General features: G+C 37.3%; 1 protein-coding gene across 9 annotated transcripts in view; it reads left to right on the top strand.

The window, feature by feature from the left end:
• mapk10 (mitogen-activated protein kinase 10) overlaps positions 1–14,484 on the top strand; it is a 96,514-nt gene that overhangs the window by 39,930 nt on the left and 42,100 nt on the right. For all 9 annotated transcript variants that reach the window (XM_065243957.2, XM_065243955.2, XM_065243956.2 and 6 more), the window contains exons 4-7: positions 8,287–8,416; positions 9,323–9,381; positions 13,135–13,273; positions 13,449–13,614. In XM_065243957.2, coding sequence (XP_065100029.1) covers positions 8,287–8,416; positions 9,323–9,381; positions 13,135–13,273; positions 13,449–13,614 — 494 coding nt within the window. The remainder of the gene's footprint in view (positions 1–8,286; positions 8,417–9,322; positions 9,382–13,134; positions 13,274–13,448; positions 13,615–14,484) is intronic.

Here is a 14,484-nt window from a genome sequence, read left to right as displayed (position 1 = left end):
TATCCTAATGATTTTGGCATTAAAAATCAGAAATTTTGTCCCATGCAGTACAACATTGCAAAAATTACTTTTGTTTCTTAGTATTTTTGTCTGGTTTTCAGTAGAAATATCTAAAAATTCTTAAATTAAGATGTATTTTCTTGATGAGCAAATTACCTAAGAAAATAAGTCTAGTTTTTAGACCAAAAATATCAAATTTAAGTGATTTTGTGCATAAAACAAGCAAAAAAAATCTGCCAGTGAGGTAAGCAAATTTTTTCTTGAATTTTTTTTGAATTTAGTGTTTAAGAAAAATGTTCAAGATTTTTTTGCTTACCCCATTGGCAGATTTTTTTGCTCGTTTTATGCACAAAATCACTTAAATTAATATTTTTGGTCTAAAAACTACACTGCAAAAAATGATTTTCAAGAAAAAAAATTCTTAGTATTTTTGTCTTGTTTTCAGTAAAAATATCTAAAAATTCTCAAATTAAGATGCCTTTTCTGAATGAGAAAAACAACCCAAGAAAATTAGCCTAGTTTTAGACCAAAATATCAAATTTAAGTGATTGTGTGCATAAAACAAGCAAACAAATCTGCCAATGGGGTAAGCTAATTTTTCTTGAAATTTTCTTGAAGTTACTGTTTAAGAAAAATGTTTAAGATTTTTTTGCTTACCCCATTGGCAGATCAATCATTGCACAAAATCAATTAAATTTGATATTTTTGGTCTAAATCTAGACTTATTTTCTTGGGTCGTTTTGGTCATCAAGAAACAGCATCTTAATTTAAGAATTTTTAGATATTTTTACTGAAAACAAGACAAAAATACTAAGATTTATTTTTCTTGAAAATCATTTTTTGCAGTGTACAAAAAAATTCAGCAAAAAATATCTTATTTTATTGGCAGATACATTTTTTTATGCTTGTTTTAATCACAAATTCTATTAAATTTAATATGTTTAGTCTAAAAAACTAGACTTATTTTCTCAGGTGATTTGCTTATAAAGAAAATACATCTTGATTTAACAATTTTTAGATATTTAAACTGAAAACAAGACAAAAATACTTAGTAAGAAAGTCATTTTTTGAAGTGAATGTATTGTTGTCTATTGCTACAAATATACCCACGCCACCTATGACTGGATGGCACAAATGTATATTTTACATGTTTGTGTTTGCATGTCTTAACCTTTTTAAAGAAAATGCTAGGAAGATATGCAAATGTAAAAGACCCTTTCTCCCATGCCATTATGGGAAATTGACATACTCCTTTGAAAATGTCCATCATGTGAAGCTCTGGCACTCCACTGTCTCTTCCCCGTGCTTCCTCTTTTCCTGCGTGTCGGTTTAAAAGCCATTGACAGTGTTGCAGGCAGGGCCGCAGTATCAGGGGTGGGCTGCTAATAGTGTTGTTGATGTGCTCTGGCTGGTTTGCTGGCTGCAGTAACCGTGCCTGCTGGACAGACAGCGCTGATCTAATTTAGCTTCCGCTCCTCAGCAGTAGTCACATGATGAAGCATGGCAGCAGTATTAGACTGACAAACGCCACATCATTCATACCCACACACACACATAGAAAGAGAGAGAGTCTAAATGGATTGAAAAGTCCAAGGCCTTGAAAAAACTACAGACGAATAAAGAAAATGGTCTCCATGATCTATGGCATTGCTGTGAAGAACCCTTTTCTTACCATTTTTTTAAAAGTGCTGGTTACAGTTGGGTTTATAAAATAGGGCAGCACTAACAACATTTTAAAAACATGTATGCAACGTTTCAGTGTCTGTTATACTAAATATGTAAGGTGCAAATGCTACTAGAACTCTGTACGATATAAAAAGGTCATGCTAGCTAGGTTGGTGGAGCCTTTAAACTAATTCCTCATATAATTCACAGTTCACATCACATTGCTGAATATGTAAATGATACAGTGCTGCTTTCTGCAAGTGATCAGAGTGCTAAGCATCTGGCGAGCTTTGGTTCTGCTTAAGGTTTGGTCACTAATAATTCATGTCACACGCGTCACTCCCCTGCTTGTGCACTTGCATAAAATGCGATACTTCGCCTTCGCACGATGCACATTAGGTAAGGTGTGTGGCAGGAAAATAAATGTAGAAATAAATATATATGTGCAGGAAAACAAACAGCATGACAAACAACATTGCAAACAAATGTAACGTGCCAGGCTATTACTTATTATGTAATCCATTATGCAACACAGATGCCCTTTTTACAAGCAAAAGGATGCTGTCAGACTGTACAGGACTTTCTCAAAGAGGAAAAGAAATATGTTATGTCACATGTTTTAATGAGGATAACATATAGTGCTATACATCTGCAGTTTTTGCAGTGGCATACTACAATGCTATGCATTTCTTTTCAGCATGCAGTAAACCAACGAGAGTCTCAGCTCTCATCCCCTTAAAAATCAGTTGCGCTTGCGCTATGCCAATTTCCTGAAAATTGTAAACTAAAAAACTAAGCAGAGGAAGAAGACCACCAGTATAAAATTGATATTACTTAAAAACGGTTCTCATCTCATATCCACAGCTACAAAGTAATCAAATACAATAAATCCGTGGGGTAGCATTAAAAAAACATTCAAAAATAGATGCAATATTTGCATTTGTTTAAAACAAACAACTATATTGCGCCATTGACTTTAGACCAGGTTTTAGTTGGGCAATGGGATAGTCCATTTTAGTTGCCTCAAAATAGCATCGCACCAACAATGTGCCTGAACACACCTGTTTTCAGACCAGAACGCCCATGGGCGCAAAATTGGGCACAAATGCATTTGCTATCTAAACAAAGTGGCGCTAAACGTGAAAATGATAATTGCGTGGGGTTTAAACTAGCAAAAGACACTTGCGTCACACATTGCACTGCATTGTGCCGGGTGTATGACAGGGCCCATAAAATATCTTTATTGACTCATTTAATGTCACTGTCAAAACTAGTTTAACCTGAAAAAGTTAACTAAATTTGGAACTAAAGTTAGCCAATAAGTGTGTGGGTTTTGGGGGTACTGATCTAGGCCCCGATCAGACAGAATGTGTTATTTGCAGTGGGAGGTGCCTTTTTATATTTTTTATTGGTAGTAAACATTTTGCGTCCTGTTGCGTCCCGGGTGCCTCACATTTTAGCTGCCTGCTGTCCTTGCGTTTATGTAAAAGCACCTGAAGTTAAAACAAACTACTCTGGGCAGAAAAGCACCCCACATCATTTGCGTTTTTTTTTCAAGTTTCAAAAGCGCTCATAGAGACAGAGCGCCGCGCGTCATAACCTGAAAACCACGCCCACCGGGGGGGAAAACAATCCAACCGTCTCCATTGACTTTGTATTGCGAGAGGCTGCCTCCTTGTCATTTCTGGCTTATAACAAAAAACAGAATAATGCCTAAAAACTGCTGTGTGACAATATCTACAGCTAACAAGCCAAAGAACCCAGAAATAAGTTTTTATAAGCTGTCGAGCCGTAAAACCCTGTCTTTAAGGAGAATAAAGTGGATCGCCGACTACGTTTCCCCCTATTGGACGCAGTTCTACTAATAGTATTACTATGAAAAGTTGCCTGTTTCCATTTTTGTGTCTTTAAACGCTCGTTTTTGGGGTCGACAGCTTATAAAAACTTATTTACAGATTAAAATTAAAAACAGAATAATACATAAAAGCTGCTGTGTGACAAGGTGTACAGCTAAAAAGCCAAAAAACCCAGAAATAAGTTTTTTTTTAAGCTGTCGACCTCATAAAACGAGCGTTTAAAGAAACAAAAGTGAAAACAGGCAACTTTTCATAGTACTTCTATTAGTAGAACTGCGTCCACTAGGGGGAAACGTAGTCGGCGATCCACTTTATTCTCCTTAAAAGCTGGGTTTTACGGCTCGACAGCTTATAAAAACTTATTTCTGGGTTCTTTGGCTTGTTAGCTGTACATATTGTCACACAGCAGCTTTTAGGCATTATTCTGTTTTTTGTTATAAGCCAGAAATGACAAGGAGGCAGCCTCTCGCAATACAAAGTCAATGGAGACGGTTGGATTGTTTTCCCCCCCGGTGGGCGTGGTTTTCAAATTTGCATATCGACGCTCTGTCTCTATGCTATAATCCTTGATTGACAGGACAGCTGATTCTGTGGTTGCCTAGCAACATAAAAATGCAGCGCACTGCTGTTTTCTGAATGTACAGAAACTCAGCCCTGAGACATTTATTGACACATATTTTGTTTCTTTCAATAATTTAATATACTAATATATTTTTTTAAAATAGTGCAAAGTACAAAAAATGTTTATATTAGTTTATCTTAGCTTGTCACAGCGGTAATGCAATGCATTAACCATCTAGAGAGAGAGTCATTATATCAGCTTTGACACAAATAGGCATATGGCTGCCATTTTTCTTAAACAAGACAAATCGTTGTTTAGCAACGATATAATTTAACGGATCTGTAAGTGTTTATTTTTAAGTATTTAATATTGTTTTATTTGATAAAATTCTATTTCTTTTGATTATTGATTTTTTTAATTCTGTGAGGACATACAGTATATAAGGTTGCATGCATGCATGTATAAGGTTGTGTACGCAGGGTTTAACCTCACCCCTCCTAAACAACCTGCTTTGTACCTCCACCCTCCCCTGGGCTGAGCCTGTGACCATCTGGTGTAACCATCCCACAGCTTTGACTGTCTGCTCATATCATCTATAGGTGAATCAAATATCCAAACCATTCTGAATTATTGCACACTTTCTCTATTTTACACTCTATATAGATATTTACACCTTTGTAAATAAATACAATGTAAATAAGTCCAGAAGCATCACATGACATTTCATGTTTTAGTGCTTGTATTAAATAATCTAATATGTAGATATATTTAGAAAAAAATCTTTAAAAAAAAGTCCTAAACATTTTTTGTATCTCAGCTAGACTGATAGCCAGCAGTTCACTGCGGAGGTTTGGCAAATGTTGTTTTGTGGGCATAAAGGTTCAAGGTTCTTTATTTGTTCCATAAACGTGTTGTTATCTAGAGAAATGTTTTTTCTCTAGTTTCTCATCCCACAATGCAACAATGATAAACAATGTCCACCTGTCTCCAGTTCTCAAAGCTTTCTCAAGAAAAGTGGTTGCTACAAACAACCAACCGCTCGTAGCCACATTCTCGCCCAGGTAGCATTGCAGGGAAAGCCATGCTTAAGCCATTGAACTCTTAAGCTATGTTTGTACTCGACACGTCTGCACGGGCGTGTTGGTGCGCGCGGCAAAAATGACGTCAAAGCGGAGTGGGCGGTCGCGCGCGTTGGGTGCGCGAGACCCCATTTCGCGTGGCGCTGTGCACGGCATTTTTTGTAACTTTCCGCGCAGCTCCGCATCCGAAAATGACCGAACTCGAGGCGATTCTGTCCGAGCAGGCAAGCCTGTGACGTATCTCTTTGATCAATCCAAGCAAAACAATGTATATATTTATCTGACACTCTGTAAGTAAAGTATGGAAACTTTGCAGTTTAAAACACAAATTATTTTACATGATTTAGAATGTTTGGCTTATATTTGTATTGAATGAACCTCTAGACGAGGAATAAAATACAAACCTTAAGATATCTGTACTGTTTGTTTAGTAAAAAACGTTAATGAAATGATAATGTTTAATAAAGACATATTTAAAAGATTGTTGTTTTATTCATGTTATCATATTTATATATCAAGCTCTGATGTTAAATGCACCAGGGTTGTTCCAGCGGACGACTTCTTCTATCCTCTTCTTTGAGTTTGTTTTTGACTTTATTGCTCGCGTAGCCCCCTGGTGGTTCAAAAAATAGTGCAACAGTGAGCGCGTCAACTATAAACGCCTCGTCCGTTTGGTGAGACGCGCGTGCGATCCGCGGAGTCTTGCGTTGCGGACCAAAGCGCGAGTATAAACAAAGCTTCATGCTACGTACACACCAAACGCGTAGCATCGCGTTGCTTGCTCTAGATTACTCGCGGGATTTAACTTTGCAAATTATGCAAATTTTTTGCTTGAGTTGAATATTTTCAACTTGCACAAAGGCGCGTTTGAGGCGGATAGCGCGTGTTTGCGCAGCAATTGCGCCGCACAATTCGCGTCATTCGCATGTCCCCGCGCGAGGACGCGTCTGATCGTGTCTTTGCATTGACTTTGTATGTAATAAATTCTCATCCCACAATGCAACAATGATGAATAACAAGTTAAAAACAAACAAATTACAGAAATAAGACAACATAAAATTTTATGTATATACAGTAAGGGGCACTCAAAGGTACCCTTCTGAATCATAAAATGACATTTGGGACATCCTCTGGTCTTGTGCACACAAGGGCGAAGATCAAATCGGGTGCACTGTTTTCGCCAGATATGCTGATCAGAATAGTGCACACACATAGTCAAGCAAACATGTTTTATTCACCCTAGTTGCATTTCATTAGATTTTATCTGGGATTAAAACAGTAAAGGTCAGTTTTGAACATCATGTTTTCAGCTGATGTTTCTATCTGTACTTTCCATCGAGAGCCACAGGAAGAATACATTTTTCACAAACTGCTGCAGTCAGGACGTTCTTCATTTTTAACAACAACAATTTAACATTTACCAGCACGTGTCAACATGTCAATAATTTGTAACATTTAGTCATAAAATTATTTATTATTTTTGTTATATATATTTACTATTATTATTATTATTATTAAATATATTTTATTTTATTATATATTTATTATTTTGTAAAATGCTTTGAAAAAATCAGGACCAGTAATGTGATCAAAAGAGGACGAGCTAACACCCTGTTTACACCTGTATTTAGTGCCGTCCACTTGTGATCCGATCGACCAAAACACTTAGGGCCCTACCTTGCACCCAGCGCAATTGACTTTGTCAGTGATGCATGTATCATTCGTATTTTGCACCGGCGCACAGCAGGGTTTTCCCTCCACAGACGCACGTCGGCAAACTAGGGAATGAACTTACACTCCCTGGGCGGTTCAGTGCAAGAAAGGAGGCGTGTTCCGGCGCAAACCATCCCTGATGCTATTTTGCAGTTTCAAAAAACAATTGCGCCACTGACCAGAAAAAAATAGTCTAAAGTCAGTGGCGTGTTGCACGTTGTTCATTATGCTATTTTAAGGGCGCATACTTGACCATAATGTATGCTAGCACAACGCGGACACACTTTGCTTATCTAATCTACACAGATACAAATTACGATTAAAATATTTTCATAAGTTTGTTGTGTGGCAGTATTACGTTTATTCTATGTAAATAATCATTAAAATGTTTTCATAAGAAACCTTAATGTATGTGAACTTGATTTGTAAGTGTACTTTGGGGTTGGACTGTTTGCGTTTCTTGGCTTTCAGCGGTGAGGGTGGACACAGCGATGTCCTCTGCTGGCGTCTGTGTAGAGGCAGATCCACCTCCCGTTACACAGCGTGCCCGATTTATGCTGGCAAGCTTGGGATTCCCCCGTCTCCTGAAATCATTGTAGCGCTTGCGGCAATTTCCTCTCACGCCTGTTTTTAACCGCCGCTGATTTGGGCGGGTTTCTCCCATCCCCATACAAAACAACTTCTCTGTCTTTGACTGCTCTTACAAGAACGTCGGTCTTCTCGGCTGTGAACCGCTCCTGGCGTGCGCATGGTAAATCCGTCATAATAATAGCAACCCGCCATGGAATGGAACTTGCGCACTTGCGTTTAAAGGGAATGTTGGATGACGTTCTGATTGGTTTATTTGACGTTACGCCCAAACCACACCTATGAATAATGAACCTACTTCAGACCAACCCCTTATTGATTTGCGCCTGGCGCAAGAGTTATTTCTCCCGCCAGGAAAATAGCAACAGCGCCCAAGATCCGCCCACAAAGTCACTTGCGCTTTGTGCTTCGCACTTGCGTTTCAGATCGTTAAAATAGGGCTCTTAATCTTAAAACCAGGTATAAACAAGCCCTGTCGCTTGCATAGTTAAAGTCTGGGATGTTAAAGAAAGAAAAAAGTGTAAAAAGAGTAGGGAGAGGGCATGGTTCCCAATATAACCCTTTCGTGATTGCTACAGTTTGAGGCAAACTCCACCTCCATCCACAGATTCTAAAAGACAGTGACCAAACGTTACGTTTTCCTGATTTCCTAAATTTGGGAATCTATAATGGATGGCACAAATCATCGGTGCATAAATTGGTCAGATTCAGCACACATTGATGGTTTCACATGAAGGATGAATGTCACTGTAAGCCATGTTGTTCTTACCAAAACATTTTATTCCACACAATAATATTGCTCTTTTTCTCTCTATTTGTACAGTGCTGGATACGATGCAGTCCTGGATAGAAATGTGGCTATTAAGAAACTCAGTAGACCCTTTCAGAACCAGACTCATGCCAAAAGAGCATACAGGGAGCTGGTGCTTATGAAATGTGTCAATCACAAAAACGTGAGTACCAGATCTTATCTCATGCGCCTGTTGTCCCCATCAGGTGGCAAATGTTGTTACATCATATAATACCTATTCTTGACCAAAGGTATGTCTTAAATTCTCTTAGATGAGTTTTATAGCTATAAGACCTATAAGAGACAGCATCTATGTCGCAAAGTCCTGTTTCTGTTTCTATTTCACTGGTTTGTTATGTATCCATGGTTAGCTTGCAAGGTCATTCTCCTTTTCAAATACCAGAAAATGAGGATGCAATGTTTTGTATTAACAACAAATGATATGAGGAAACAGATATGTTGCTTTGATGCATCACAGATGTGACAGATGACAACTTTCCTATTACAGGAGATGCAATGTTTGATGAGAGGCAGAGCTTGTAAACAAGAAAGATAGGGAGTAAAGCATGACCGACCATCAGTATAGTACCACATACGGGCCTCTGGAAGAGAGAGAGAGAGAGAGAGAGAGAGAGAGAGAGAGAGAGAGAGAGAGAGAGAGAGAGAGAGAGAGAGAGAGAGAGAGAGAGAGAGAGAGAGAGAGAGAGAGAGAGAGAGAGAGAGAGAGAGAGAGATGGGTTTTATCAAATGATGAACAATATATAAAGAAAGAAGTTGTTCAAAATGAGGGCACTACTTTGTTGCTCTCTTTCTCTCTGTCTCTCTCTCTCTCTCTCTCTCTCTCTATCTGTGAGATTCATGTAAAGGACAGCAGGGACGTGACAGAAATATAAATGCAGTTCTTCTGTCATCTCTTATCTTATATCGACTGAACAGTAAATGTCTGATATTTATCTCCAACAATATTTTGTTGAGGACAGTAACAGTGGGTCGGGGATTAATAATAAATCATATAACGCTGTCGCATCCCACTGTAATTTTGCTAAAGTTTCTCCATCTTCTCCTCCAGATCATCAGCTTATTAAACGTCTTCACACCACAGAAGTCTTTAGAGGAATTTCAAGATGTGTGAGTAAATTTTCCAGATCATGTTTATTATATTATTATGAACACAATGAATATGTGTTATATACTAATATTACCAGATTGTCGGCCTGTGATTATATTGTTTAGCACTTAAAGTTAAACTTCTTATTTTACAAGAGGAAAATAATATCAGACACAAAAGCAGACCTATTGTCGGCATTTAAATAGACATTATAAATAATGCAAAATATTTAATACTTGTACGAACTAGGGGTGTCCCAGACTACAGATTTACATATTCGAATCAGAATTGTCAAATCTTGCCTATAGTCGAATCATCAGTGTTTGTGCATGAGTTGGGAGGGGGACCAGACCAGGCAGTCAACAAATGGTTAACTTTTATTTTCTTTCACAAGCAGCACACAGAAACAACTTTCTGATAAATTGACCAAAACTGCCTTTTAAGTGATGAACAAAGACAAAACTGACGATGCATTTTTATATATATATTTTTTTTTTAAGTTCAAATGAAAGGCAGGATAAATATTTGTTAAATGATTCCTCATAAAATGTTAAAGCCTCAATGTTCAGAACATCACAAAGATATATAACAACAAAAAACTATTTTCGATAACTAAACCTACAAAATAACAAATGTGATCCTGCCTGGGACGTCAGTTTAGCAAACTTATTTAATTTTGAGATTTAGTGTGCAAAGTAGTCATGAAAAATGGCAAACAAAAAAGACAAATGACATAATTTGTGATTGTAACTGTAAGTGATAATTCCTTAAACGTTAATTTATAACAAGTAAAAAACTCAAATTAATGATTTTATAGACACTAAACTTTATTATTTTGCACAAAAATACCTGCTTGCTTACTTTGACTTTGAACATCTCTGTATTCACTTTAGGTACAGAAACACCTGATAATTCTTATATTATTTGTTTCAGGAATTTTTTTTCTATCATTTGAAAGTGAACAGTGACCATAATATTAAATCACAATCGTGTCAAATATAGTTTTGGTCAAACTATTTTTCATGTCATCACCAAAATTTAGAGAAACGGCTTACCTGTTTTGTAACTCAGCTTTTGACAAGATAACCACTCTGTTTTAAATACATTTTAAAACTTGTACCTGTCTAATTATTTTTTTGATATTTAGTTTGATGAACATTTTAAAGGAATAGTCTACCCTTTTGCCATATTAAACTCTGTTATTACCTCAACCTAGACTAATTAATACATACCTATCTTTTTTCAATGCGTGCACTGTACAGCGCGTTGTGAATGTGTTAGCATTTAGCCTAGCCCCATTCATTCCTATGGTACAAAAAAAGTTTTATTTTGTGGCACCATACTTACTGGTAGTGATGCACGATGTATCGGCCGCCGATATTTATCGGCCGATTTATGATGAATTTGAAACCATCGGCATATCGGCAACAGCACAAGAAAGGCCGATACCGATTGTTTATTAATTAAACGCATAAAGGCAATGAGTTGCATGTCTGTTGCATAATCCAGCATTTTTAACAATAATTATCTAAATTATAATAAATATTAGTTAAATACTTCCCAAAACAAAATAAGTTGTATAAATTATAGTTTGTCAGACGTGCGATGAGGGAAAAAATAATAAATCACGTAGTAAATCACGCGAGATTCACGTGATCCATGCGGTCTAGAGTATTTCTGCGTCTGGTCTTTCTTCAAAATTTCGGATAAAGACCAAAAAAATTGCCATTTGCAACAAGTGTTCTGCAGAAATATCAAGAGGAGGTAGTATTGTATACAAGTGTTTAATATCGGTATCGGCCAGAAGTTGTCTATTTAAATCAGTATCGGCCCAAAAAATCCTATCGGTGCATCCCTACTTACTGGTATAACTCCATGTAACAGTCCCCTGCTGAATAAAACAGCATCAAACCAGCATGGACCAGCATGGGAATCATGCTGGTTTAGCTGGTGGTCCCAGCATATCAGCACCAAAACACAACATATGCTGGTATGACCAGCATGGGATGCTGGTACTAATGCTGGTTTAGCTGGTGCTAATGCTGGTTTGGTGCTGGTTTAGCTGGTGCTAATGCTGGTGCTTATGCTGGTTTGATGCTGGTTTAGCTGATGTTCACAAGCAAACCAGCACCAAAACACAACATATTCTGGTCTTGCTGGTATGCTGGTTTTTTCAGCAGGGTCTTTAAATAGGGAAAACACGGAAGTGTTTGGTGGCTGCCCTGTTTGGTACCATAGGAATGAATGGGGCTAGGCTAAATGCTACCACATTCACGACGCGCTGTACAGTGCACGCATTGAAAAAAAGATAGATATGTATTCATTCGTCTAAGTTGAGGTAATAACAGAGTTTAATATGGCAAAAGGTAGACTATTCCTTTAAATATGATCTTAAATATGGCACCTAGCGCATTCAGGCTAAATTGCATGTGCCAGCACGCAACAGCGCAACATCGTTACAAAAAAAGCAATCTGAAATTAACAGACTTAAAATAGACAAAAATTTACCTTTATATAACAACAAAAAAAAAAATAAGTTCAGAAGTAACAAGGTGCAGAACAAATCTGTGCAAAATGCCTGAAGTGCAGGGGAACAAAACACAAGCCACAATTTTTTTTAACCCACAGTATCTATAAATGAAATAAAAATAAAGAATTTATTAAAATTATGAAAGTATAGCCAGAATTGCTAGCTTTGTCTTTTTATCTCCAGAAACAAATAGACAACTGCTTCGCAATGGTTTATTGGAAACCGCTTACCATATTGATGTGTAGCCCTGTCACGGGGGTTGTTGGATTTATTAACGCACTTTAAAAATATTTATTGAAAGCTACTTTTTCACATTTTATTTGCTTAGTATAATAATAATAATAATAAGCTGTATATTAATACATTGGGAGAAAGCTATTATATGTGAAATCAGATAATGTGCATCATTGAATGATCCTCATTTCATAACACGTCTTCGACTGTATGATTGGTAGTCGAATCAGGCTTCTCCTATAGAAGCATCAAATCTTCGACTATTTGGGGTCACACCTAAGTACAAACATTGCAATAGGATGATTTTTCATATACATACAGTAGTTTATTATTTCAAGTCCTTTTGAGATTTTACTCAGTACGGGCATTAAGTTGCAGACCTGGGGTGATCAATCACCTCCTATCATTTAGGTACGTGCTCTGTGGTTGGTCCCCAGCGCTTGAATCCAGTGGCGCTCCTGCTTTAATTTATTCTTCACGCTGTGTGGACTTAATCTAGAGCTCGATCAATATGTTTAGTATGAAGCGTCTGTTTGCTCAAAGCCAGGTCATTAGCAGTTACGTGTGGATGGACTTCATGTTAACTAAATTCTTTCAAATCAACACTACCTTCCCATTTTATCACGGCAAAGTCAAATAGCTTTTAAAGTATGCTTTTCATTTGTGTATACATTCATCAGTATGTACACTTTTGATTTAGGTTCGATGTCATTAAAGAAGAAATTAAGATGTGACATTTTATCTATAAATTGTGTATGCTGCTTCGAGTGCTAACATTGACATTGCTAACAGTCACATTCACTGACCTGTTGTCTGCAGTCAATCGGCAACTATTGTCTGAGCATAAGGGGGCGTAAAGATCCACATTGATCCACAGCGGGCTCTGTTGCACATGAAGTGTCCATGATTGAACTCGTGCCGATGAAAATGAAAGAAATCAAAAGGACAGAGATAGCGAAAGTCAACAATCTCTCAGGCACAATGGTGAATAATGAGCTTTCTCCGACAGATATCTGGTTATGGAGTTAATGGATGCAAACCTTTGCCAGGTGATTCAGATGGAGTTGGACCATGAACGAATGTCCTATCTTCTCTATCAGATGCTTTGTGGAATCAAACACCTGCATTCAGCTGGTATCATACACAGGGTAAGAGACCAACAGCATAAATGTGTTCACACTTAAAGTGAATTTGTACTGAAAATGAATCTGTGTTTCCAAGTCGGCATGCAGATGCAAGTAGTTGTTTATAATCATAAGCTGTATTGTTCAACTAAAACGCAACCTCCTTTATTATTAATAATGTCTCTGGTTTCTCTTCAAGGATCTGAAACCTAGCAATATTGTGGTGAAATCTGATTGTACACTGAAGATCTTGGACTTTGGGCTGGCGAGGACTGCGGGCACTAGCTTTATGATGACACCTTATGTAGTTACACGATACTACAGGGCTCCAGAAGTCATTCTGGGCATGGGCTATAAGGAAAATGGTAAACCAAACACAGTCGTATTTTACTATATGCATATTTACTATAGTATAGCATTTACAAGTGACAGCAGGTGACTTCTCTTCCGAGGGGCGCATATTCAAAATATGTGTTCGTTGCGTCATGTAAACCATGTGCATCATGCGTCTTGTCAAACTACGAGCCTGCTGCACACGCGTCGCAAGTGCTCGCAAGACACTCACTTATCACTAAACTCTGATTAAACATGAGATTAAGCAAGTATAGGGCAAACGCGAGCGTCTCTTTTATCATAAACCCTTTAGACGCATGTGCAGCAGGCAAGACACATAATGCACATGGTTCACATGACGCCGTGAACACATATTTTGACATTCTGAGCCACACATATGACGGGTTAAATACATGTTGTTGCCTTTGAAAAAGAAGTCGCCAGCCGACACTGGCATTTACTATACTTAAGATACGCATACATAGGCCTATGCTATAGTATTCTGTAGTATTACTGTAGTGAATTGATAAACTGTAGTAGCCTATACTTCAGCATTTACTATGGTAGGGTTGAACAAATAGAATAATCTTGAAAATGTACTACAGTTTACTCTAGTAAAAGGGTCAGTGACAAAAACGGCAAGATGAGAAATTCAATAATAAAAAAGAAAACGTGTCTTAAAATGTTGTAAAAATGTATGTAAAACTAGATGATTATATTTTATTCCACATTTTTTTATGAATATATTTATATTTTAATTTAAAACAATAAATTGACACAGACCGGTTACACCACATTGACATTTTTGCAATTATCCCCTAAATATTCTTTTAAAATGTAATAAAACCAGAAATTTTAGACTTGGTCCTCAAAAAAGAGAATGTATGCAAGTAATCGGCAAA

The sequence above is a fragment of the Paramisgurnus dabryanus genome, chromosome 18, assembly GCF_030506205.2.
Source record: "Paramisgurnus dabryanus chromosome 18, PD_genome_1.1, whole genome shotgun sequence".
Lineage (NCBI taxonomy): Eukaryota > Metazoa > Chordata > Actinopteri > Cypriniformes > Cobitidae > Paramisgurnus > Paramisgurnus dabryanus.
The sequence above is the reverse complement of the archived record's forward strand: the minus strand, read 5'-3'. Positions and strand labels throughout refer to the sequence as shown.